This window comes from Suillus clintonianus (genome assembly GCF_016758775.1).
Source record: "Suillus clintonianus strain FC179 chromosome Unknown DEU56scaffold_20, whole genome shotgun sequence".
Lineage (NCBI taxonomy): Eukaryota > Fungi > Basidiomycota > Agaricomycetes > Boletales > Suillaceae > Suillus > Suillus clintonianus.
In genome coordinates this window covers 240108-260467 of record NW_024539244.1, presented here as the reverse complement: position 1 = coordinate 260467, position 20360 = coordinate 240108, and the positions used below count along the sequence as shown (strand labels likewise).

The 20360-nt window shown below is 51.1% G+C and overlaps 5 protein-coding genes across 5 annotated transcripts; 3 read left to right on the top strand and 2 right to left on the bottom strand.

Annotated features, from left to right (window-relative positions):
- The first annotated feature begins 33 nt into the window (after positions 1-33).
- On the top strand, positions 34-3162 carry DEU56DRAFT_790933 (uncharacterized protein). Its single transcript, XM_041352632.1, has 5 exons — positions 34-308; positions 367-509; positions 608-1018; positions 1072-1166; positions 1218-3162. Exons 1-5 carry the CDS (start codon positions 260-262, stop codon positions 3076-3078), a joined length of 2559 nt encoding a protein of 852 aa, XP_041210664.1. The 5' UTR covers positions 34-259; the 3' UTR covers positions 3079-3162.
- Positions 3163-4758, bottom strand: DEU56DRAFT_790931 (Ribokinase-like protein). The gene is made up of 6 exons (XM_041352631.1): positions 4604-4758; positions 4439-4553; positions 4361-4394; positions 4108-4305; positions 3941-4049; positions 3163-3894 (listed from the first exon to the last, which is right to left on the bottom strand). Exons 1-6 carry the CDS (start codon positions 4651-4653, stop codon positions 3273-3275), a joined length of 1128 nt encoding a protein of 375 aa, XP_041210663.1. The 5' UTR covers positions 4654-4758; the 3' UTR covers positions 3163-3272.
- A 70-nt stretch (positions 4759-4828) lies between these two features.
- Positions 4829-10542, top strand: DEU56DRAFT_790926 (uncharacterized protein). Its single transcript, XM_041352630.1, has 8 exons — positions 4829-4907; positions 4964-5359; positions 5407-5546; positions 5593-6552; positions 6603-6840; positions 6890-9679; positions 9733-9904; positions 9957-10542. The coding sequence occupies exons 1-8, from the start codon at positions 4891-4893 to the stop codon at positions 10440-10442; spliced, it is 5199 nt and encodes a 1732-aa protein (XP_041210662.1). The 5' UTR covers positions 4829-4890; the 3' UTR covers positions 10443-10542.
- Positions 10543-14028: 3486 nt separating this feature from the next.
- On the top strand, positions 14029-16678 carry DEU56DRAFT_790911 (kinase-like domain-containing protein). Its single transcript, XM_041352629.1, has 9 exons — positions 14029-14145; positions 14199-15033; positions 15085-15214; positions 15270-15317; positions 15372-15557; positions 15613-15643; positions 15694-15740; positions 15797-16012; positions 16066-16678. The coding sequence occupies exons 2-9, from the start codon at positions 14444-14446 to the stop codon at positions 16384-16386; spliced, it is 1569 nt and encodes a 522-aa protein (XP_041210661.1). The 5' UTR covers positions 14029-14145; positions 14199-14443; the 3' UTR covers positions 16387-16678.
- Positions 16679-19448: 2770 nt separating this feature from the next.
- On the bottom strand, positions 19449-19924 carry DEU56DRAFT_732810 (HSF-type DNA-binding-domain-containing protein; the record flags this gene model as incomplete). Its single annotated transcript, XM_041348293.1, has 4 exons — positions 19449-19589; positions 19640-19693; positions 19739-19805; positions 19851-19924. The coding sequence occupies 4 exons, from the start codon at positions 19922-19924 to the stop codon at positions 19449-19451; spliced, it is 336 nt and encodes a 111-aa protein (XP_041210660.1).
- Positions 19925-20360: the final 436 nt, after the last annotated feature.

The following is a 20360-nucleotide window of genomic DNA, read 5'->3' as shown; positions in this document are numbered from 1 at the left end:
AGCACAATGGGAATCGAAGATTATGTAAGCAAATAGTTGGTAGCTCTTGTCCCCGAGGAAGGCTGTTTGCGCAGGACTGGGCGTTATAGCTAAGGACGCCAATTACACACTACCATACGCCTATTATTCGCCATTTCCTCTCTAGTTCCTTGGAGTTTTCCTCTCGTTTCACCTAATAACCGGCTTTTTCACGAACGCATCACGAAAACCAGTGCTCATATCGCCAACCGATCGTTACTGAACGCCTCAACTCCAGCTCATGGCCCAGCCTTACTATGACGGACATCCATTAGAAGAGTATTTGACAGGTGCAAATTTGTTGTTAACTGTCCCTATAGATCACTGCTCATTATAACTTCGCCACAGATTCGGGTGAAGCTCCCGAGCAAATGCCTGGGAGCTGTCCACTTTTCTTAATGCTCCAACACTCATTCACGGAGTCGCCAACTGTTTTCAAGTACAGTGCCCAAGTGGAAAAAATATGTTTCATTATTTTTGGCGCGCTTCAGGTATGTACACACTTCGTAGTCATAACACCGTTCCTGAGCTCGCGTGTATATTATTATTTCCTCTGCATCTCTCTTCACTCGCCTGCGATGTCATGAAGTTCCTCAGTTCGCTCTTCACTTCCGACCGGGTCTCAAAGCGCGCGCAAGCTTTCGCTGAGCGCTTCAAGTATGGTGTCATCACCTCCTCTCTCCTATCTCCCGGTTTCGCGACCACCCCCGTCCCTCACCCACACCGTCGTTCGTTTTCACCCTCTATTCCTGGAAAACTCGCGAGCAATCATAGCAGAAGTACCAGCGGGGCTGAAAGCATTGCGACTGATCAAATTTCCCTAACGATACCCGCCGAACCCGAACCACATGTATGGCCCGTTACCCTTTCCATCACTCTTGCTGTTGCAGCGCTCAGCGCTCGATTTTACGCCTTGTTTTTCATGTTGCTCGTTAGCACACTGTATTATATGCACGTTCATCGATTGGATATACATTCTAAACCTGATATCATCACACCTGTGAGCCTCGCAATTGCAATTTATAGGCAATGGACTTACCATTCCTTTCGCAGTCTCTGGAAGCATTGCAAAATTTAATCACAGCGGGCAAGGTGTGGGACGCCGTTGTCCAAGATACCCTTGATACCCTAGAAAATGAAGAGCGAAGGTAATTGATTTGACATCACCGAAACGCGTGTCCTGACCGGCTTCTTTACAGTATCTTCTACGGACCATTATCCCCCATAATGACTTCTTCGTCACTTAGGGTGGCTCTGTCAACTTCCCTTCTCACAACCCAAACTCAATGTGACAACGTTCGCCAACTTCTTTCCGCTATCGCATCTCCGCCCGACCTTGCGCAGCTTTCGGAGATGTATGCTCCACCATCACCTATGAAACTCACGTTCTCTTTGAATGGTGATCAGCACCGGCCACTTTCTCTTCCAGGATCTCGGCAACATGACAACTTTACTTCCGTCCGCGATCAGAAGAGGTCAACGTGGAATGGGTCCTACTCTGCTCTTGCACAGGCAGGAAGTCCCATGTCTCATATTGCGAAGAGGAGAGAAAAGCGCAGATCAGATCTTAGCGCACTCCTTGGTGCTGCGTCACCATCACGAAGAAGCAGTGTCAGCGCGCCCACGAGCCCATCAGCTATTAAACCACTACTTGATGTGGTCGAGGAGGACGACGCCCACCTGGGGGATTCATCGCTACCAGAGAGTGACGACGCTTTCTTTGGAGCTGCTGCTCTTGACCTACGCCGAAAGCGTCACAGTCAGGGTATGACCAAATTTGGGATGTCACCCCGAAATTCTGCTGTATCATTATTGAGGAGTCACTCTGACTCGAGGCACCTTCCAACAATGTCTCCCGCCTCAAAATACACAAGCATGCAAACGACCCGACATCCACTGTCTTTTTCGTCTTTGAAGCAGTCACTTCAGAGTGCGCTCGCTTCGAAACGATACGCATGTTCTCATTTATTAGCTCTTCGTTTCGATGGGGATGAAGATGACGCTTACTGGGAGGACGTGCGTTCGCTCATGAGCCTCCTTACGACAACATTAGTGGATGCCTCCTCAAGACTTAGTGAGGTTCTGGATGAGGTGGAGGAGCAGGAACAGCATTTGAAGGATGCAGCTGCATCAGATTCTTCATCTGATGTGCAAATTTCTTCACTACCATCGCCTCCACTCTCCACCCGCCCTCTTTCGCACTCGATCTCTCAAATCACGTCCTTCGCGCCACTGCCCAGTGACCTTGCACGGTTTGCAGCCCACGTCGATGCTATTTCATCTGCTCTTAACGATGCGCGAGATCACCTTGAGCAATGTGTGACCTCGCTGAAAGAAGAGTCACCGCTCGGGCATTCTTTACAGTTGTCAACGTCCTCCATGGAGGAACCTTCTAGCCACCCTGCTCTTCTGGCCTATGAACGTCTGCGGCGCGAGATTGGTCTTGCCTTGCGGGAGTGTGAGCGTGGCCGGGAGAGGCTCACGAACATCATACACCCGCCCAGCCCCTCCCCAGAGGAGCCAGAAGACTTGCCCACCCTAGCTCCTGACATGGGCAGCGACGACTCTGACAAGGCTGAGGAAGCATCACCAAACATTGAGGCGCAAAACGAGGACATCGGGCTGACGGTGATATCACCGACCGGAGAGACGTTCGATGCAGATGATGCGTCTTCCCCTCTGCTGCTCGCAGCGTCGTCGCATCATTTGCCTCCGCCCGGCATCGAGCAGGTGTTTGAAGCCGAGACGGGGATTTCACCGGCGTACACGCGTGAGCGGTCGAAGATGACGAGGGAGGAGCGGATAAAGCTTGCGAAGGCACGACGGGAGAGTGGGGGTGGAGTTGGGGTCGGGACTGATGAGCATGCGCCTAAGATTGAGCGGTGGGGGCCGGGTGGGGAGGTTGTCCAGGAGTTGAAGGATGTGATATGGAAGGTGGGGGAGCGGCGCAGACGGATGACAGAGGAGCAGTTAAGGACTGCGGCATCGTCAATACCGGCGTCTAGTCAAGGAAGCGTGACGCCAATGGAGATTGTGCAGCAGGGTGGGGTAGGGTCATAGCTAGGTTGTCTAGAGAGTACATACTTTATGCTCGTTTATTGAGTGATGTAGTGCTTTCGGAATTAGAGGGGTAAACTCTCGACTGCAGTAATGCTGGCATCAAATCGTGAAAATTCTCAGGAAATACAAGAGAGAAAAAATCATAATGTTAGATGTGCTGCGGGTTAATATGATAAGTTAAACTGGTCTCTCTCTTAACACGAGTCCCAGAAAGCGTCCCAGAGTTGCAGATCTTTCCCTTGCCCCTCCCTCCATTCCTCCCGCAATATGTGCTGCCCCTGCACAAGTCTAAGCTCTCTGCCCCTCATTCGTTTGTCCTTTCGCACGGGCTCAGCTTCATCACGCTCATCATCAGTGGTTGTGCGGTCTTCGGGAGGAAGCCGCGCTGCAAAGGCGTTGGTGAACTCAAGGATCGAGTGTGTCTTGTGCAGAGCGGCGGCAGCAGCGAATGATAATGGGGTCTGTGTAGCCGAATGAAACTTGCCGTCGGAAGACGTGGGGGACGGGTTGAAGTGCCCGAGAGTTAGTGCGGAGAATAGGTCGCCGACTCCGGAGAAGTATCCTGGGATCAGTGGGACGCGTCTGGCGTGAACTGTGGAATTGGAGCTTGTCCCTGTACGGGATGAGGAGATGCAGAGGAGATAGGCTTGTTGGTTATCTGTGGAAGCTGGAGGTTGCATGGTTTCAGGTAGGACCTCGGATAACCATGGTTGTAAGGGAATAGAGGAAATGACAACGTGTGGAACGTGCTTGTGCAGGATGAATAGGGCGTTGCGCAGAGCGCTTAGTGAACGGAGTGGTACCCCGGTAAGAGTCCTTTATCATATCAGACACCATCAGTACATGAGGAGAACGTGCTCACTCGACTTCGAACCAATTAGGGGTGATGATCGTTGCAAAAGAAAACATCTCCTTGTATATGGGTATTACATCCTGTGATACATAGAGCTTCCCTGAGTCACCGAGCACAGCTGTTTTGGGGGGTATCGACATAAGATAAATCCTGGCGAGGTTTTATTGGAAACTTACGGTCCATGAGGTATATGAGATGCGGGTCATGTGACTTAAGCTTTTGCGCAAGTTCCTTTATGACTTGCAAAGCGGCGGCGTTTGGTATGTAACCTGTGAGAAGTCTGTGGGGAGCCAACAAGCCAGCCTCGTCCATCGTCTTGAAAATCGTCGCTAACTCTTCTGCAGATGCTCTGGTTCCGCCGAATCGTCCATAACCTGTGTTCGACACAATTTGATTGAGCAGTAATGGTAGACCTAGTGGTAAACTCACCGGTGTGATTTGAAAAATTCACGGTGTTGACTACCTAGGTACTGTTAGAGGGTGTTCAGCTTGAAACGAAAGGCGTACATCAACATCATAGCCTATACATTGGAGGGGGAATACGGCAGCCTTTCCGCCCACATAACCGTATGCGACGTGTGACTGGATACTCAGTATCCGGTCGTTCTCGTTAGCGGGCTCACTACTTGGTGTTAGTTGCGGAATCAATGAATTTAAACATGTATCACGGACCAGGTCGTGCCATTGTCTTGAACGGTCTCTAGCATCGATTGTATAGCCATCGTCGTCGACACTCTCTGCTATCGCTGTGACTCGGAATGATGAAAGCTGGCAGATGATCGATATGATATATCTGGGACAGTACAAGTGTTCACCAGAAAGTAGCATTTCCTTTTTGGTAAAGGCTCTTTCGCCACGTGGCGTTACAAATGGGAGGGGCGTGTTCCGTAGTACTGACGTTGGTGGAGGCTTTTGGAGCTCAAGCTTCCAGTAACGTTGTTGTTTAACTGGTCTGTGGTATGACTGACGGTACAAGGTTTGCTCTTCTTCTTCTTCATCACTCAAAGCTCTTAATGTCACATTCTGCCTTAGGCTCCGTCAAACCTGGAAGGATGCACTGGATGGCTCTGAAGCCACTTTCCGCCAGCTCCTTACCTCTCATTCCTCCTCGGAATGGAAGCATATTTCCTTAGCAAGTGATTCATCCCCGTCAGGCAAGGGAAAAGCACGCGCCTTCACAACTCCTGAGCTCACCGATATCGCTGTGCACCGCAAAGCTATCAAGTCGGGTGAGAATGTCTACAGAGTCGTCCTCGACGTCCCAATTACCGACCAATCTGCTTCTCTCGACGCATGGAAGGCCGTCATTACCACTCCGGAACTTAGACAGGAGTGGGACCCCGCAGTTGAGAGTGCGCATTTGGTAGAAATGTTCGATCGTCAGACGCGAATATCCAAGACTAATTTTACGCTTGGTTGGCCTGCCAAGTTTGTGGTTTTTTGTTCGTTTTTGAGTTATATTGATTGTTATGCAGTCCACGAGATGCTGTAACGATTTCACGCATTTACCAGGATACATCCACGATAATAGATATTTCCACCTCATTGCCACGCTCATCTGACGAGCCAGCGTACTTGAGGCCATCACCACCCTACGTCAGATCTCATGTTGCATGTAAGTTGTTTCGTTATTCCATTTTCGCTTCGCTAATAACTTTCAGTGTTCGCTTGGTGTATCCAGTATGTTCAACCATCCACAGCCCCACAGCCGCACTCCCCGGCCGATCAAATCAAAAGGCGCATGTCTACATTTATGGCGCAGCCACGCCTTCGCATTACGTGTTTCTGGCAGCACGACCTTCGCGCAATCTGGAATTTTGGCTCTGCTTCCACTGTGTGCCAACAGCTGTGCACGATGATGTTGGGTCTGTATAAGACCGTCCTAGCGCGTGGCTCTCGCATACCGGTGCTTGCAGGACATGGATATGGGGTTAGCATTGAGAAAATACGGTTCCAGCTCGACAGGCAGGCTCTTGCCATTGAGTATGTGATTCACTCGGAAGAAGAAGACCACGCAGGGGAGACAGGTCAGGGGCTGGACGTGATTAAGGAACACAGGCGCCTCGTACGCTCCCTTGAATGCGTCTTTCCATCGAATGAAGGGTGGGATGTCCAAATAACCATGAAAGGCTCATCTCAGAAGGTTGAGAGTCTCCCCTGGAATGCCACTGCCTCGCGACAGAAGCCTTCTTCGCCAATCGTGGGGAGTAAGCCACCGGAACTAACGGTTCTCCGTATATCCCATGCGCCTCTTCCTGATGATCATTCTATTGTCAAAGTTCGTGCAGTTATAGAACTCTCTGCGCCATCCAGCGGAATCAGGCTGAATGGTCTTCCTCAGACCATTCAGTTTGTCGAAGAGCGCGATCCGTTGTCTTTCGCGCAGCAGCAACAACAACAGATCCTGCAAGATGCGACCAGTGCTGCGGATGTGAGCTTTCAAACGACATCTTCAGTCAGCTCCGTTGCATCGAGCTCCACAACGCCTACAAGACCACCAATGGCGCGGTCGATGACTGAGCGACCTGTGGCGGCGGAGAAAACGATATTATCGCGCGTGAAACGGAGTTATATATACTTCTCGTCACTATTGCAGGAACCAGAAGCAAAGTGGAAGCGGAGTGAGTGGATTTCATTTTCTGCTTCTGAACTAGTACTCAAACTTCTGCAGCTACGGAAGCACGTGGAGTATCAGTAACTCAATTAGATTCTATCGATCCGACCCTGGTGGTGTATAGAGCAGAAGCCACTTTTGTCGGCCTTGGATTATGGGACTTGTACGGCGCGTTGGTTTCGCCTGGTGCTAGGGTTTTTTGGGACAAGCAACACGAGGATGCAACGCTTCTCGAAGATGTGAACGAGCTAACGCAATTGTGGCATTTCAAGACTAAGCCCGCATGGCCCGTACAGTGCGCAAACTTCACTTGTCAGTATGAATTACTTCTGATTTGCGTATAGGGGTCGAGACACAGTCCTCTTGAAAACCGTCTATAAATCTCCGACTACGATCCATGTTTTCTCATTCTCAGCCGACGACCCATACTTGTTTCCTTCCATCCCTCCTCAAGACCCAACTCTCATTCGCACACAGGTCGATCTACAAGGATGGGCCATTGAAACACTCTCTCCGAACACCACCCAACTCACCTTGCTCGAGCAGTCAGATCCCAAAGGATGGTCGAACAAAGCAAGCATACCACAAGCCATGATCTCTGCGCTCGCTGGCGTTGGTGACTTTGTCATTAAGTGCGGTGGTCCCCCAGTAGTGACACGACTTGCGGGGGCCAAAGCTAACGACATGAGATATGATCATGAGAGGGGCGCTTTCCGTGTCGAGTATGAAGGCTCGGAAAATCGCCGAGCACCCACCACCATCACAGAAGATTCGGCAAATGAATCTACCGTAGCCGCCAACTCTCGCACGATGCACACGATCGAGTGCGAGATCCGGTGTGATATGGACACGTGGGCATCTGCACTTGATGTCGTCGTCGACCCCCCTCCGCATAGTGTTTCAGCGCTGCGCCGCCATCGACTATCCGCAGGTGGAGGAGGGCTGTGGCTGACGCTCACTCACGATGCTTTGTTCGCTGCCGATGAGAGGCTTCTGGCTATCGTACGCCGTGGGCCGATGGGACCTGGGAAAGATAAGGGGGTTGTGATGGTCAATGGGGCACGTGTAACTGTCGATGTCGAAGAACTTCCTGAGCAGGAGATTAAGGCACTTGCGAAGCGCAAACGCATCAAGCCTATACGCATTCCGCTCGACCAGCCCCCAGTCGTGGGCGTCATTCGACGGCGGCGGGCAGAGTGGGACGCCGATGGCGATTCTCCCAACAGCACAGAATCTACCCCCAGAAATCTAACGCCTGAACCTCTTGAAACCCCAATGCCCTCGCCAGCGTCAACGTGGTTAACGTCCCCAAAAATCACGAGTCCGCTTGCCAGCTTTTGGTACACCGCAGTGGAATCAGCGACAACTACTACCCAGCAAGCGGTTGCTGCAATGGCTCCTGGAGATGGAGGTGCACCGTCTGCATCACGAGTGCCCATGCAACATGCCGCGGAAGCTTTACAATGGATGCGAGATCTCCAGTGCGGTGGTCCTGATTCGAAAGCCGGGTGGACTCTGCTGGTGGACAAGGGTATCTCAGTTCATCGCAAACTACTCACAGACATCTCGCCGTCCATCCCAGTGCACAAAGGCGAGAAAGTCATTGAGGGGGTCTCCGCAGAAGAGGTTGCTGCTGTTGTGACGAACTATGAGTGTCGCAAGCAGTGGGATGTCCGATTCGCTTCTGCCTCGATCTTGGAGAGGTTTGGATCGAAATGTCATACCGCGTTTGTAGTATCCAAGGGAGGGTTTCCTTTCCGTGACCGGGGGTTCTTCCAAGCGTCTATCATGGCCCGCTCCAGGCTTCCACTGTCAAGTTTAGATGTCACGCCAGGAGAGACTGGTCCCTCGCAAGATGCTCGCTCAGTCATCTTTTGCGTATCTGCATCTTTCAACCCGGATTCGGCTGCATCCTTTTCTCCATCCAAGTACAACCCTTATGCCTTGCCCATTGGGCGGGCGTATATCGATGGTTGGATGTTTGAGACCCTCGACCCGTATACCAAGGAGAACTACGCCATTCCATCGACACGGTGCACTAGAGTCGTTGCCGTGGACTACGCGGGATCCATACCGGTGGCAATGAACTCGCTCATCAATAGCGCGCTCCCAAAGTCGATACTTGCAGTGGAGACCTACCTGAAGGGCTCTTCGCCCATGCCATATACGAGGCTTCCAGCAGCCGGTGTTGTCCTGACGGAACAAAAGGGTGGCACTGGAGTCAACACGCCATCTTGGAGATTGAGGAAGAAGGACGAGAATCGGAAGTTGATCGTTTCGACATTCAACCCTCTAAACCAAACTCATCGTAGTGTTGTGCTACTCACGATGACCAATGCCGCACCAGGTAAACCTGATGAACTCACTCCTAGGCCGAGCAGAGCGGGTCTTCCAACTATTAGTCCCACTCCTGAGGCTCGGGCGATCAATCCTCCAGAATTTACTACCTCTCCTTCGATTCCTTCATCCACGCCATATCCTCGCAGGACCTCCTCAGCTTCTGCAGGCTCTGCCTCTGCGGAGCCCTTGAAAGCATCTTCTTCCGCATTTACATTGAAGGGCGAAATCAAACATTCCACAGATCTCCTCGTCGCTGAGATCGTCGTAGACTCGAAACTCTATCCCGAGGGCTATGAAGTGCTCATTACATCACGTCCGCGAGACAATGCGAAGTTTATCTCCCTCGACAGCTCGCGCGAGAACGACACGGAATTGGTAACAAGTGCAGGTACAACCGACTTGCCCATCAGCTCGAGCGTATACACTATTCCTGCTTCGCCACTACACTCATCAGGGTTGAATGCAGATCGACCACCGCGGCATCTCTTAAGGTTGTCATTGCCCACGGCCCAGTACCAGGTATCTACGGTAAAAGATCCGCTTACAGGCGAGATCAGGACCGCACCTCCCAAGCCTCAGTGGTTTAATGATCTGCATGAAAAAGGGTTTGTGGTACAAGTGGAGATTAAGCCTGTCATACCGTCTGCTTTGGGTATCAAGAAAAGTGACGGTGGCGTGATAGTGAAGGTTGGCGGAGCGAATGTTGGGATTGCTAGCGAGAAGGAGTCATTAACTGCACTTGGGCGCGATGAGCTCCAGGATGATCGGGTCTCTCGTATGCCTGTACTGCAAAGGTTGGTCAAATATCGTGGTTCATGCGCAAGCCGTTGCTGATGCACGTCGTCAGATCCGCAGACGATGGAGACCTGTTCCCCGACGAACTCAAAGAGCCCCTGTCCCGTGCGGATGATCTCCTCGATAATGGCGCTATCGTCCCTGCTATCGATATCAACGAAGATCCGGAAGCACCTGAGGAGAGTCGACCAAAGGCGGAAGTGATCGAAAACGGGCCGCCCTTGGTAAGTTCCTTTCTAAGAAAGTGATGGGCTTCCCTAAGCCACGATGCTATAGGATGCCCCCGAGAACGGCACTGTTATGCAGGTTCTGCCGCAGCCACCATCAAATAGTGGATTGTTTGGATTCCTAAATGCTTATCCTAATCCGATATCTCGCTGGACCTCATCACCTGCCAAGGATCTTGTTTCACCAATGCCATCTGTTTCATCTTCTCGGCGATCGTCTCAAAGCGTTCCGAAGCTGCCTGGTGGGTTGTCGAGTACGGAGACGAACAGCACGAGCCCCACGATGACAACACACATTGTTCGGATGCCGACGACATACCCGCTGTCGACTGTTCTAATCATAGCACTAATTGCTTTTTTAATTGGATCGTTGTTGCGATCGCTTCTCTCACCTGCAGACTTCATTTACGTCGTGACAGATCTGCAGGATGCCGAGGAGGGGAGCGCGGGGTGGCGGGAGATCAGGCGGCTGTTGGAGGTGAAATATATTGTTGGTGGATGGGACTTTCAGATCGCTGTTGTTCGCAGACATTGAGGGGGTTTTGCGATTTAAGCTGTACTGTTACACTAGAATGCGCGTGTATCATATGTTCTTAACGTATTGTAGAGTAATGGAAGAAGGTGGAACGTAGCCAGCCATGACGAGCATGCGGCAAACGGCGTGTAGTTTTTTGGTGGCAAAGTCGGCGACAATTGGAAATTTCCCATCTAGTATGACCTTGCGCCTCTCGTTTGGCACGAATTCAATCTTCCCATTCGCCTACTCCTTCCTCCGCCAGGTAACTTCGTCGCCGTCGCCGTCGACGACGATCAGGCATATCTAGACGCTGTTGTCTTTGTCCTGTAATATCTTTCCTTTTTCCCTCACTCGTTGGCCGGAGAACCTGTGCGCTGTCTGTCCAGCTTGAGCTGCCTTTATATATCTTTGCAGCCTACACAGCTCAAGTCTCTGCCATCACCTCTATTTTCCACCCGTCAAACGCGATACGTGCAGTCTCTTCCGCTGATCTTTTAAACCCCTTCTTGTGCTTCTACTTTCTTTCGTCAACCTGTATCGGAGCCATACATGGCCTCTGGCCCTCCCGGATCAATGCCTGCGCAACCTCCTGCAGGTGAACCCTCTCCCCCTTCGTCGGATCCATCTTGGGAAGGGGACAGGATGTTTGTCGCCGCATATCTCATTCCATTGCCCCAACTTAATTCCTTGGCTCCTCATCCAGGTTCAACATTTACATTTATGACTATTGCAATAAGCGCGGATTCCGTAAAACAGCTCGCGAGCTGCTGGTAGAGGCTGACATACCCCCAGACTCTGCTCCTCCCATCAACGCACGTCAGGGTCTACTTTTCGAGTACGTCCTCCTTGACTTCTTCCTTAAGCGCTCGGTTACTCAATATGCGGCACTCCAGATGGTGGAGTGTTTTTTGGGTACTTTTCACAGCAAAAAGCAACGGAACAGGAACGGATGATGCAATTGTCTATACGCAGGTATGTGGGACACAACGTTCTTAGCATTGTACCAACCGTGACCTCTGAACAGCATCAAATGCAGCAACAGCACCTCAGACAGCACAATGCGCCCCAAATGCGGCAAGCGCCACCAACAATGAATCGTTTCATGAACGGTACGCAAAGACCCCAAGCATCGATGCCACCAAATGGCCAGATGCCTAACGGTGTTGGACCTGCTTCTTTGCCAGGTAACCCAGGCCCAATGCAAAATGGCGCTCAGGGCCCCATGTCATTCCCAATGAACGGTCCTCAAGCTAACGGTATCCCGATGTCATCGGGCGGCCCTCCAGGTCAACCAGGGAACTTCTCGCAGCTACTACCAGGGCAACAGAGGCCCGGCGGCCCTCCAAGACCAAATGGCGCTGCCCCTCCATTCCAATCCCCAACGATGTCTCATTCTCCCCATATAACAGGAGGCAACCCTGGCGCTGGCCCTCAACATCCACAGCCCCCGATGAGTCAGCTGGGGGGCCCGCCCAACCACCTTGCCAATCTCAATCGTCCCATGCACCCTTCAAATTCATCCCTTGGCTCGGCTCCCCAGACGCAGACGCCGCCATTTCCAATGGGTCGGTCGCCCAGCCGTCCTAGTACCCCGGGTCAAGGCGGCATGATGCAACGCAGTCCATCGTTGGTGCCCCACCAGACGCCATCGAATAATCCAGAACTCGGCTTGCTCAACCAAGAACTCAGTCGTATGCCTACCGAAGTCGTTACAGCGGTCAAATTAGCGCTGGGTTTTGGCGATAAGGAATTGCAGTCGCTTAGCTTCCAAGATAAGGTACTTTTCGTCGTCATCGCTCTTATGGAAATTTTATTAATGTGAATTACCTGAATTACAGCAACGAATTTTCAATGATGTGCGGCAGCGAATCGCCAAGGCATCACAACTCGGCCCTGTAGGTCCATCGAACATGCAAGGGATGGCTCCGCCCGGGCAGCAACGCCGACCTGGACATCCAACAATGCAGCAGCCTTCGCAACAACAACAGCAGCAGCAGCAACAGCAGCAGCAACATCAACAACACCAACACCAACAGCGTGCTATAAAACGTAACAGCACGTCCCCTGGAGAAGAAGTACTATTTTTTTTCTGGCTTCATATCCACGGTGCATTAATTTGCAAATTTGACAGCATGGCGCGCTTCCGAATAGCGAAAACTCGCCTCCGGACAGGAAGCGGCAGCGCCGCACACCTCCCCCCATGGAACAAACATCATCCATGGGCCCCGGGCCAGGATATCCGCACCCGCAACAGCAGGGCATGCCGGGTGTACCACAACAAATGGTCAATGGTAACATGATGCGTCCTGGGTCGATGCAAGGCGCGCCCATGAATAACTTCTCCCCACACGGTGTTCCACCGAACATGGGTAATCCTGGTATGGGACTGCCAATGGGTGCTCCTGGTAACGTCATGAGCCCCGGCATGGGTCCAGGACCAGGTAACATGATGATGGCCAGTGCAGCGGTAAGTCGCCGATTCTTGCTGCAGCCCTTGGCTACCCCTTAACTATTCTGAAGCACTTGCTGCAGTACCGACAGAATATGACTACGACGACAAAGAACTTATTAGCAGCAGCTGCTCCAGGTGCTTCTGAGCAAGGTTTCCATCCAGGGCAAGGACAACAACAGTTTGTTGGTCCGCAGAACAATCGAGTCGGTCAGAATTTGGCTCAGGCCAAACCCATGGGAGGCATGGCGCCACCTGCGTCACCAGCCATGGGTGGCCCAATGAAAGATCAGGGAAAGGATGTTAAACCCATGATCAACAACCCTTCAGGTATACCAGAAGGGTCGCCTCATAACGCTCCCGCTGCTCCAGGCCAGGGAGGGCCTTCATCCAACCCTACAGGGAGCGCACACGGCACTGCACCCCCGACTCCAAATACCATTAACTCGAGCATCACACAGTCCCCTGCTCCGAACGGGACACCTTCAGTACCCCTGGCTTCGAATCCCGCGAACCAATCACAACCCAATCTATCCGACTTACCGCCTAATTTCATGTCTGCAGACTTCATGCAATCTATGACAGCATTGGAGGACCTAGACCCATCCATGTTTCGGACAGACTTTGAGCAAGACTTCCGTGAATGGTTTGATCCGACCGGCGTGGATCTCAAGTAAACGGTGGATGGAAGATATGATTGCGGGGCTATGTGTTTGTTTCATTCGTCTTGTTTTTCGAACATTTTTACCTCGATTCATACGTGTACATGTTTTTTTGCGCTGACCCCCTTGTTTTTCCCTCTTCACGCGGAATCAGGATGTCTTATTTATCGCAAAAGCTGCAGCGAGCAGTGACATCTTGGTTCCTCCAGTTTAGATAGCTTATTTTTGTCGTCGACTTGTTGCGATAGTTCCACTTGCTGTTTGTTACTCGCTCGGTCACCCTCTCATCTTGCTGCATGTATAACTAATCTCATCATGATCTACTTCTCGCTCATCCGTGTTTCATACTCAGGTATCGTCGTCTATTGAAGATCTGCACAGTACAGACGCAGTTAAAAGTGTATGATCGAACCACTAGGTTTTAGGTTATTTAGCGCAGTATTCGAAGTGTCACATGCTGTACATTGCTACGACGCTTGACTTCATCAACCAGAGCACCTGTGCCACTTATCATCTCACCCCAGCACCTGTGCCACTTATCATCTCACCCCTGCTTCACCAGCTGTTCTCAAATGCTGTGGGTTACCGGGTATCCAAGACTACCATGAAGGCATGTTTACCAAAGTGCTCGTAATTCCCAGTCCAAGGTCTCATGATTTCAAGGTACCGGTGATAACAGCCCTTCCCAAGAACAACTGTCTTCAAGAGCTTCGGCATTGAGCGCTACAAGCGCTCGAGGAACGTACAAAATTAACACCTGTCATGTCCTGCGCACACCTTTCACCGCAGCACTCCCACTATCCCCCTTCAACAAGCCTGGTGAAGCTTGGGTTGTATGTCAACCCGCTGGTTATCGTGATCAGATATTCTGACTCGCAGGTACAGGATTTGAAGTGCCAATCAACTCAATGCTCTTTCCGTCGAGCGCCCAGCACCAAGAATCTGTACCCCTCCTTTCTGTTCATCTCGTCTCCTCAGCGACAACCTCTCGCAATGTTTCAGATAGTATCAATACATCTTGCTCGGGCACATCTGACCTACCCAGCCCATCTGCCCAGGAAGGCCTGATATCGCCAGATGAATTCATTCCCACGTTTTCGCATACACCGGTTTCCCCCAACTCAGGGCCTTATTTTTCGACCCCCAGCCTTCGCACCTCTCAGTCACCCACTTCACGAACCGATTTGCCGCGGTTGGATATGAACTCTCTCCAGAGCACGTTTGGCCAACTTCCCATTACGCCTGTTTCGGCTTCACGCCCCTCTGACTTTGAGCAGAGTGCTGCACATGGCCAGGACCTGATAATGCATGGATACCTATCCCCAAGCACTCCTGGTCGTGCAGACTTGTCCAATTTCTCTCGTGACCAACCAGCCACCAGTACCGATCCAAACGGCACAGTTCTTGTCGAAGGAAATGATAATCGTAAGCGTGGATTTGCCAGCGATCTCTCCGGGATGCTTCCTACCCCCATATCCCCCAGTACAACTTCCGGAAGGTGACGATTTGTTTGTTTGAACTTTTCAGAGCCATACTAACTCACTTGTAGGACGACCCCTGTCCAAGCGATCGACTTGACAGATTGGATTACTCGGAGTTACGGTCTTGATCCCATAGCTGGGGGCGCTTTTGGCAACGTCTGGAAATGCACCTACGACGATGGTACAATATGCATCCCGGTTCGTGCAGATGCGAATCGACGATGTCCATATGCTAATAAGGTGTCTGTTTCAGGTTGCTGTGAAGGGATTCAGATTTCAAGTCAACAAGCAGACCTCCAAGGTTTGTCAGAGCACTGATTATCCATGCATACGGCCTGATAGTTATGTGTTACAGAAACTGAGAAGAGAAATGGGTATTTGGAGAAGACTCAGTCACCCCAATGTCATGGAATTCATGGGCTATGCTTTTGGCTTTGGCGTTTCGATAGCCCTTGTTGCTCGTTGGGCTGCAAATGGAACTTTGACCGATTGCCTGGAGAAAAGTTGGCCGATCATCACTATTGCTGAGCAACTAAATTTGGTATGATCGCATCATTTCTATTTGTGCTCCATCTCTAACAAGATCATCGATTCAGTTGGACGACATCGCCTCTGGTCTCACTTACTGTCCGTCTCTTTTGACTTTTCTTTGATTCTATCTGAGTAGAATTCTACAGTACACTCCTATCCTAATAATCCCGTTACCCATGGGGACCTCACTGGGGTACGTAACATCCCCCCTACTATCATCTCACTGATCACGAACTCATTCGTTTAAAGTCTAATGTTCTTATCCTCGCGGATATGACCGCATGCATCGCCGATTTTGGACTATCAAGCATGCTTGGCGACCTGCAAACTGGTACGACTTACCTCGCAGCCACCGCTATGTATCCAGGAGCAGTACGATGGACAGCTCCCGAGCTACTTCTGTCTGATGATGTACAGCCAACGACGCTCAGCGACATTTACTCTCTCGGCAGTATCATGCTTCAGGTGCGTATTCAAATTCAATTGAGCGTTCGGTGAAGTTCATGACGGATGTTCAGGTTCTATCAGGCAAAGTGCCCTGGCACGAGACCAAGCGTGAAGTGATAATCATACAGGATATCCACCATGGAAACACCCCACCATGTCCATCCCACTCTCCCCTTGTGAACGAACTTTGGCCGTTTATCCGTCAATGCTGGTCGTTATCACCAGCCTCACGACCCACAGCAGGCACCGCCCTCGAATTCATTCGACATGTCAGAATTAAATTACTCCCATCCCCTGTAGTTGGCCACGATGCACCCAGTACCGTTCCACACTCTGCAAGCAGTCCTGGTCCTGGTCCATCAAAAAAGCCACGCTTGACGATAATTACGTAGGTATCGGAGTCGGACTATTATAATGAAGGACTACTAGTAGGTGATGATGGTGATGATGCAGACCTTAGCTTGATGGACGGCTGCATAGCAGGCATCCTTTTGTTTATTTTCGTATTAACCCTCACTGCACGGCCCCCTCACCTAAATTTATCGTAGATCTAAAGTGACAGGAAGCCCTGTTTATAATACACACATATGCGTTTAGTATACCTTTGTAGTCGTTCTTTTGCCTCGAGGGTTCGATTCGTAATTCGTTTCCTGTGGTATCGGAGCTGTGCTTCGTCCTCTGGCATTCGTCATGCGTCATTTCAATGGTTTAATATCCGCCTTGAAAGGACCGTGTAACGATTCATTCAACCATGTACATGTTGACTCACGTCTGTCATTAAACCTGTCTGCGGGCGACGAGGTCTGGGAATCGTAATAGAGTATCCAGGAGTCGGAACATACGTACGTAGATTTTCTAGCCATGGACAGGCATGCATGCATGCATCCTTGTCCTTGGTCCGTGTTGTAAACACGACGCCTTCCAAGGGAACACGAAGCCCGAGTTTAATATCCGTCCTTCATTCGTCATCCCGCAGTCACAGTTACCACTAGCAATTGCATCACCCTACCTTCTGGCAGTCAATTGAAGACTTTTGCACGTGGCCAATCACACTAAACGCGTCCTGGGGTAGGAAGACGAACTTAGCCTGAGGTAAATCGGATCCTCGTACACGTACGCCCCCTCCCCCAGGTTAACTCAAGAAGTTAAGTACAATTCGAACTTTCGAAGGGATTGTTCGTCTCGCGTCATCCCGCAGTCAAAATTAGTATGTACTAGTGGCTTAAGTGCCATCATATCATCGATAGACACCCTCCTTCCGCAGTCAAGGACAGCCCCATTACTTATTTGACGTCCGATACCCGCACGCACGTCGTAATCACACCAAACCGTTGACGTTGTTCTCAGGTAATGTAATGTGCAAAGGCAAGGTAAATCGGATCCGATGCATCATGCATCATGTTGTGTATGTATGCCTCCCCCAAGTTCCCATTGAACTCGACTCTCGAGACAAAAAATTCCTACCGTCCAAAGAAAAAAAAGAGGAGAAAAAAGGAAAAAAAGAAACCACAACTGATACATAGCACTAGTACTAGTTAACAATCAAAAATGAACCCAAGTCGGCGAAGAAGGAACCCAAAAGAAAGGAAGGGAATTCAAACGAATTAAATTCGGGAGACTTGCGGGAACGAGGCGGGGCAAAAAAGTACAGTAATACTACTTAAGAGGGATCTTGGGCGAAAAGGATAGGGATGAGACCGGTTACCGGATCTACGTCTACAAAGAAAGGGATTGATATATGTATGTATGTATGGTCGTACTCGTGTCTAGAGCAGTTGGAGTCGGAGCGCTGTATACAATACGTACAAGGACGTGCGTACTAGTACGGATTGAGCGTGCGTGGTGTGGTGTGGCGCCAAGTAGTGGCGCAAGGTGGCAGAGTAGGCGTGGCAGATAAGTAGGCGTGGTGGGGAGGGGAGGAGGAGGGAGGAGGAGGGAGGGGGACGAAGGATAGCGTGATAGAAATATACACAGATAGGGGAGCGTAATCGCACAGATCGATATCGATAGTAGGTTCTCTGAGCAAAGCATATACAATTTTGAAAAAAGAAAGAAAGGGAAGATAGCAAGGAGAGAAAGAAAGCAGTCAAGTATGAAAAGAAGGAAAACACGCAAGCGTGAAAATGGAGACAAGTAAAAAAAAGCAGAGCGTAGAAGTGAAAAAAGTAAAATCAAAGCAAAGCATAACATTCAAACACCAGGCATGAAAACCAACACCGTCAATCATCAGAATAATCACCTCCCGAATCCGCTCCCGCTCCTTGGCCGTCCCCAATTAGCAGTGAGCCCGCCAGCACCAACGCCAGCACCAGCGTTCTGGCCCGTCACCCACGTAGGCGCCGAATCGCTCCTCGCCCTCTGCTGTTGCTTCTTCTCACCAGCGCTCCCGACGTCCATATCCAGATCAAGATCCAAGCCTAAGTTCATCTCTCCTTCACCATCTTCTTCCCCTCCGACACCGCCTCCAAGACCAGTGACGCCTCCCATTCCAGAGACAGAGCCGCTCCCCATCGGAGAATTAACGCTCCCAACGCTTCCAACACTGACAACACTCCCCGTCCTCCTCTGCCTCTTCTCCCTCCCCGATCCTTCCCTGATACCCTCCACATCAGGAGTAGGCGTCAAGGTTATACTCGGCTGTCTCCCGTGTCTCCCGAATGCTGAGAATTCGGAAGATGTAGGGGAGGGCGTGGAAGTGTGCAGTGCATATTGAGGAATGTTGAGCATGGGGACTGAGGGGTGGTGACTGTGCGGGTGGTGGATTTGGGCGTGGCCTTGGCTGTGGTGAGAGGAGTGAGAATGCGATGGGGAGTGGGTATGCGAGTGTGAGTGCGAGGGGGATGGGGATGGGGGTGAGGTGATGAAGATGTTTGGACTGTGTTCGCTTGGGATCGGGCTTGGAGGGACGGGTGAGGGGGAGGGGCTCGGTGCGTTTAGGGCGTTGAGTTCTTGGATTAGTGTCGGCGATACTGCGTGCGTGCGTTAGTATATGGCAGTGCACGGGAAGGGGAAAGGGAAGCGCACCAGACCCAATCGCATCGCATAACGTCCTCACAATCCCAGTCAGTCTCTCCACTTTTCGTCGTTCGCGACGCATCTCAGCACTCGCCCAATTCATCCACGCCTCTCCTCCCCCCATCCCCATCCCCATTCCACCTCCCATGGAACCAGGACCCATAACATTAAACGCAAACCCCTCATCGCTCCCATCATCATCTTCATCATCGCCACCAATATGTAATTTCGGAGCCGTCGAACTTCCGCCGAGAGAAGAATTACTAGACTGTGATAGGGTGTTGGCGACATGAGAAGGGACGCGTCCGCCTAGTCGAGAGATCTCGCGCCAGAGCGCCTTGTTCTCGTCTCGCATGTCGTTTAAAAGACGAGCGACTTCGCCTGGGAGTTCGACGCTGATGGGGCATGAAATTCCGTTCGATCAATTAGGTGGATGGACTTACCGCCCACGTTCACGAGGATCTGGTTCAAGTGCTTTACGTTTGATGGCGTCCAAGAGATCTGGGCGGGCGCGGAGGAATTTAGGGTGGCTGAATTCCCATGTTTGGGATGTGGTTGATGTGCGTTGGGCGCGTGGGGTCTGTTGATCGAAGGTTAGATCAAAGGTGAGGTAAGCCAAGTGAGACGGACTCTGTTGATTTTGTGAAAGCCGTACATGTTGAGTTGGCGAACGAAGCTTGAGAACTGTAGCGGTGTTAGTAGACGTATCAGATTATAGGGATTACGGACGTTGTTGTGCTTGAAATGCGAGCCAAGGATGCTTCTGCTGAATTCGCCTACATTGGAGACGACGAAACTGGCGGGAATGAACAAAGGGCCAAACCAAAGTCAAAACACAAACCTTGTTCCAAGTTCAGTCCATGCGATGAAATGCTGACTCTTTGAATCGTTGATCATCCTATTGAGGTTCAGCATCGAAGATGTAGCACAGCAAGGGAACGCACTGATAAAGCTTTGTGACAAAATTGTTGGTGCCCATTGGTTTTCCGATGACACCTAAACTTGGGCCTGTCGCGTTGGGTTTCCCGCCGCCTTCGTCTTCGCTGTCTTGGTCTGCCATAGAGTAGCCAGCTACGCCGTCAGGATCGTCATAAGTGGCGTTGATATCGATCTGATTCGGAGGCTGTGAACTAGCCGGGGTGAGCGGACCTTGAGAAGAAGGTTCGCTGAGGGGAGGTGGGGATGAAGCAGTTGTAGTTATGATTGGGTGTGGGAGTACGTGTGTGTGTCCCCCGTAGGAATGAGAGTGTGCGTGAGTATGGTGGGTAGGTGGAGGAGCAGTGTTTGTGAGACTGCGTTTGCGTGGTACGCTCTTTTCTACGCCAAGTTCGCTGGATGAAGTACTATGAGA

Coding starts and splice junctions, on each gene's coding strand:
- DEU56DRAFT_790933 (XM_041352632.1), top strand. CDS start 260: ATGGCCCAGCCTTACTATGACGGACATCCATTAGAAGAGTATTTGACA. Junction 510..607: donor TTATTTTTGGCGCGCTTCAG/GTATGTACACAC, acceptor GATGTCATGAAG/TTCCTCAGTTCGCTCTTCAC. Junction 1,167..1,217: donor CTAGAAAATGAAGAGCGAAG/GTAATTGATTTG, acceptor GCTTCTTTACAG/TATCTTCTACGGACCATTAT.
- DEU56DRAFT_790926 (XM_041352630.1), top strand. Junction 6,553..6,602: donor AGAAGCAAAGTGGAAGCGGA/GTGAGTGGATTT, acceptor AAACTTCTGCAG/CTACGGAAGCACGTGGAGTA. Junction 9,905..9,956: donor TCGAAAACGGGCCGCCCTTG/GTAAGTTCCTTT, acceptor ACGATGCTATAG/GATGCCCCCGAGAACGGCAC.
- DEU56DRAFT_790911 (XM_041352629.1), top strand. CDS start 14,444: ATGCTCTTTCCGTCGAGCGCCCAGCACCAAGAATCTGTACCCCTCCTT. Junction 15,215..15,269: donor ATGGTACAATATGCATCCCG/GTTCGTGCAGAT, acceptor TGTCTGTTTCAG/GTTGCTGTGAAGGGATTCAG. Junction 15,558..15,612: donor TTGCTGAGCAACTAAATTTG/GTATGATCGCAT, acceptor TCATCGATTCAG/TTGGACGACATCGCCTCTGG.
- DEU56DRAFT_790931 (XM_041352631.1), bottom strand. CDS start 4,653: ATGGCTATACAATCGATGCTAGAGACCGTTCAAGACAATGGCACGACC. Junction 4,395..4,438: donor GTATAGGCTATGATGTTGAT/GTACGCCTTTCG, acceptor AACAGTACCTAG/GTAGTCAACACCGTGAATTT. Junction 3,895..3,940: donor CCTAATTGGTTCGAAGTCGA/GTGAGCACGTTC, acceptor GATATGATAAAG/GACTCTTACCGGGGTACCAC.